A 5,000-nucleotide genomic window follows, 5' to 3' on the forward strand; every position below is an offset into this window, starting at 1 on the left:
AACAAATTTAGAAACGAGAACCAAGTCAAAATAACTCTATTGAATGAGTTATAGGCATACAATCTCTTTTCTTTTTCTTTCTTGTCCATTATGTATTATACCTATACTCACTTGTATTTTGTAAATAAAATCCCTTAAATGTTGAAAGCCTCAGTTGTGAATTAGTTTATAACTGGAACAGCAGGACCTTAGGTATAGTGGTTTTTCTTCAAAGAGATGGTTTGTCCCCGGGGAGGTAAGTTCAGTATGATTCTACACGACGGCACATTACTGATTTAAAACACACACAACTTCATACAACTAACTTCTCTGTAAAGAGAGAATATGTTGATACACCTAATCTTTAAACTAAAGGAATAGGTCATAAATACCTTCCCAGATTAAACTAGATGTTTATATTCTGAAAATAGTATATTTGTTCTATTTTATTAGGAGGGTGGGTTACAAAATAAGTTTCTAATAACTTATACACAATATTGAAACCTTCCGTGAACACGGGAGAAGGATTTTCTGATAACAATATTAGAAAAGGTTTATAGTTTAGCGGAGGTCGACCTTATTATAAGCAGAGGTGACTCTGATAAAATAGGGATTTTTAAACACAGTGTTATATATTGGACATTGTACTTTATTTAGACGTAAAACTCAGGTTAGTCTAGAGGGTAAATGCCGCGCTTTTAAACAAGGAGACCGGGGTTTGCGTCTCTTACAGGGGACTATGGTGAGCGGAGAGTTTTCTTTATAGAGGAATGATAGACAATTAAAGCATTGTGCCACAAGTTGGTTACCAGGAGTTTGAGAGGACATAACTCATAGACTTTTGATAATAGCTTTTCATTTAGATTAGACCTGTATAGTCGAAATCGTAATACCACACACACTCTCTCTCTCTCTTACACACACACACACACTCACACTCACACACACACACACCCCCCACACACACACACACACACACTCACCCATGTCTCTCATCTTCTGATAGTCCTCCTCATAGTTCCGTATCTCGTTCTTGATGTTCTCGTGTTGACCCATCAGCCGCTCTGCCTCTGAAGAAGAGATAGAACAGTTATATAGATAGATAGATAGATAGATAGATAAATGGATAGATAGATAGATAGATAGATAGATAGATAGATAGATAGATAGAACAGTTAGATAGATAGATAGATAGATAGATAGATAGATAGACAGACAGACAGACAGACAGACAGACAGACAGACAGACAGACAGACAGACAGACAGACAGACAGACAGACAGACAGATAGATAGATAGATAGATAGATAGATAGATAGATAGATAGATAGATAGATAGATAGATAGATAGATAGATAGATAGATAGACAGACAGACAGACAGACAGACAGACAGACAGACAGACAGATAGATAGATAGATGGATATGCAGACAGACAGACAGTATATCCTCACATCCATTGATAGACAGACACACACACACACACACACACACACAGTAAGAGACAGACACACACACACACACACACACACACACACAGACCTGTCAGGGTGTTGGGCATGTCTTCTGAGGCGATGGCTGTCTGTGTGCGGGAGAGCCAGGACTGGAAGTCGTCTAGTTCTCTGAGGAACTGCTGCAGCTTCCTGGCTTCACCCAGAGACTCTTCTCTGGTCCTCAGCGTGTCCTTCATCTCCTCCCAGACGCCGTCAATCTCTGACAGACGCCCTGACAGACAGAGGGACAGGGAGGCAGGGGGACAGACAGACAGACAGGGAGGGAGGGAGAGAGACAGACAGGCAGGGGGACAGACAGGGAGGGAGGGAGGGAGAGGGACAGACAGGGAGAGGGACAGACAGGCAGGGAGAGAGACAGGCAGGGGGACAGACAGGCAGGGGGACAGGGAGGGAGGGGGACAGGGAGGGAGGGAGGGAGGGAGGGAGAGGGACAGACAGACAGACAGGGAGAGAGGGAGGGAGGGAGGGACAGACAGGCAGGGGGACAGACAGACAGGGAGGGAGACAGGGAGGGAGACAGACAGGCAGGGGGACAGACAGACAGACAGGGAGGGGGACAGGGAGGGAGACAGGGAGGGAGACAGACAGACAGGGAGAGAGACAGACAGGGAGGGGGACAGACAGACAGACAGGGAGAGAGACAGACAGACAGGGAGAGAGACAGGGAGGGAGACAGACAGACAGGGAGAGAGACAGACAGGGAGGGGGACAGACAGACAGGGAGGGGGACAGACAGACACACAGGGAGAGAGACAGACAGGGAGGGGGACAGACAGACAGGGAGGGAGGGAGAGAGACAGACAGACAGGCAGGGGGACAGACAGGGAGGCAGGGAGGGAGGGAGAGAGACAGGCAGGGAGGGAGGGAAGGAGAAATATATATGATTATAACAAGCTCACCCAGGAACAGCAGCTGGCGTCACTGTATCACTGGGTTGAAATGAATTCTAAAACAAAGTCTTATTTTGAAATGTCAGGGTTAAAAAAAATAAAAAAAATTGTCTTTTGTCTTTTTTTTCTCATTGCTCACTCCGCCTCCATCTTTAATCTCTTGTTTATTATATGTTCCTGGGTGAGCGTATACCCATGACAAAGGCATTAAGAAAAACTATATAAAAATAGCATTCTTTGCACTGATGGTCTGGTTTGCTGTTACATGTCATTTATGATCATCAGAGGAGAAATTAGACTGTTTCAGAAATATTTAAAAGTTCCTCGTAGAGACTTTAAACCCTTATTACATCACTAGTTACCTGTGATGGCCTGGTCTTTATTACATCACTAGTTACCTGTGATGGGCGTGGCCTGGTCTTTATTACATCATAAGGTTACCTGTGATGGCCTGGTCTTTATGACATCATAAGGTTACCTGTGATGGCCTGGTCTTTATGACATCATAAGGTTACCTGTGATGGCCTGGTCTTTATGACATCATAAGGTTACCTGTGATGGCCTGGTCTTTATTACATCACTAGTTTACCTGTGATGGGCGTGGCCTGGTCTTTATTACATCACTAGTTACCTGTGATGGCCTGGTCTTTATGACATCATAAAGTTACCTGTGATAGCCTTGGCCTGGTCTGGGTGCTGCTCTCCCAGCCTCTGAGCCTCTGCTCTCAGGTCCAACAGTTTGTCTTCTATAGCGGCGAGGTCTCTCTCCATCCCGGTGAGCTTACGCTGCAGAGCCATCACACCTGGGGGAGGAGGGGGGGGTACAGTCAGGTAAACAGCCAGGTTCATGAATACCAACATTTTTTGTTTTTTCTATCCATCTATTTGAAATGCAGGAGTAGGAGCCGCCCCTTGAGTTGGAAAGGTCTATTGATCGTGGCCAGACCCTCTATCGGTCTAGATATGGGTCTGGATTTCCAGGCTAATATATTTATTTATAATAAACACACACACACACACACACACACACACACACACACACACACACACACACACACACACACACACACACACACCCCCATACACACACACACACACACACACACCTGTGAGGTCATTGCCCAGCTCCTGTGTGGACTCGATGACTTTGGTCTTCTCTCGTATCCAGCTGTTGGTCTCCTTGCAGTCCAGGTGGTAGTTCTGGACCCCCAGAGCCGAGTTCAGAGATTCTTTCTTTAGATCCACCAGGTCACGGAACTGACTCCATCTAGTGGGGGGGGGGGGGGGGGGTTAGAGAGGGGGGGTTAGAACTGACTCCATCTAGTGGGGGGGAGGGGGGCAAGAGGGGGGGTTAGAACTGACTCCATCTAGTGGACAAGGGCAGGTTAGAGAGGGGGGGGGGGGGGTGTGTGTGTGTGTCTGTCTGTCTGTCTGTCTGTCTGTCTGTCTCCCTGTCTGTCTGTCTGTCTCCCTCCCTCCCTGTCTGTACCTGTTATTGAGTTTGTCCTGTTGTGTCTTGATGTCTGTCTGTCTATCTATATATCTCCCTCCCCCCCCTCCCTCCCCTCCCTCCCTCCCTACCTCCCTGTCTGTCTGTCTGTCTGTCTGTCTGTCTGTCTACCTGTTATTCAGTTTGTCCTGTTGTATCTTGATGTCTGTCTCACTGGGATGCCTCCCTCCCTCCCTGTCTCCCTCCCTCCCTGTCTGTCTGTCTGTCTGTCTGTCTATCTATCTATATATCTCCCTCCCCCTCCCTCCCTCCCTCCCTCCCTCCCTCCCTCCCTCCCTGTCTGCCTGTCTGTCTGTCTCTGTACCTGTTATTCAGTTTGTCCTGTTGGATCTTGATGTCTGTCTCACTGGGATGTCCCTCTCTCTCTCCCTCCCTCCCTCCCTCCCTCCCTCCCTGTCTGTCTCCCTCCCTGTCTGTCTCCCTCCCTCCCTCCCTCCCTGTCTGTCTCCCTCCCTGTCTGTCTCCCTCCCTCCCTCCCTGTCTGTCTGTCTGTCTCCCTCCCTCCCTGTCTCTCCCCTGTCTGTCTGTCTCCCTCCCTGTCTGTCTGTCTGTCTGTCTGTCTGTCTCTCCCTCCTCCCTCCCTCCCTCCCTCCCTCCCTCCCTGTCTGTCTGTACCTGTTATTCAGTTTGTCCTGCTGGATCTTGATGTCTGTCTCACTGGGATGTCCGCTGTGGATCAGCTGTCGGGCGATCTGGTTCACCACGGCAACGCGAGACGCCTGGTTATTGGTCTCTGGCTCCAGACTCTCAAACCTGAACACACACACACACACACACACACACACACACACACACACACACACACACACACACACACACACACACACACACACACACACACACACACACACACACACACACACACACACACACACACACACACACACACACACACACACACACACACACACACACACACACACACACACACACACACACACACACACACACACAGGGAGAGAGAGACACATTTTCTGTGTCAATCAATAACTATGCATGTGGTAAAAAGCCGCAGCGCGATGTTACAGTTCACTCTGTAAGCCTTATGTCACGGCTTCGTTTCGTTCATTTACTTACTGATCAATAAGTTTACTTATTTAACGAGTT

General features: G+C 47.8%; 1 protein-coding gene across 1 annotated transcript in view; it reads right to left on the reverse strand.

The window, feature by feature from the left end:
- Nucleotides 1-5,000, reverse strand: part of LOC307270534 (spectrin beta chain, non-erythrocytic 1-like) — a gene marked incomplete at both ends in the record, with an annotated part of 17,525 nt that overhangs the window by 9,172 nt on the left and 3,353 nt on the right. The window contains 5 exons of the mRNA XM_080054415.1: nt 963-1,049; nt 1,522-1,704; nt 3,052-3,186; nt 3,490-3,650; nt 4,509-4,646. Of these exons, the coding sequence (XP_079910541.1) occupies nt 963-1,049; nt 1,522-1,704; nt 3,052-3,186; nt 3,490-3,650; nt 4,509-4,646 (704 nt within the window). The remainder of the gene's footprint in view (nt 1-962; nt 1,050-1,521; nt 1,705-3,051; nt 3,187-3,489; nt 3,651-4,508; nt 4,647-5,000) is intronic.

This window comes from Ammodytes marinus, assembly GCF_949987685.1.
Source record: "Ammodytes marinus genome assembly, contig: scaffold_483, whole genome shotgun sequence".
Lineage (NCBI taxonomy): Eukaryota > Metazoa > Chordata > Actinopteri > Uranoscopiformes > Ammodytidae > Ammodytes > Ammodytes marinus.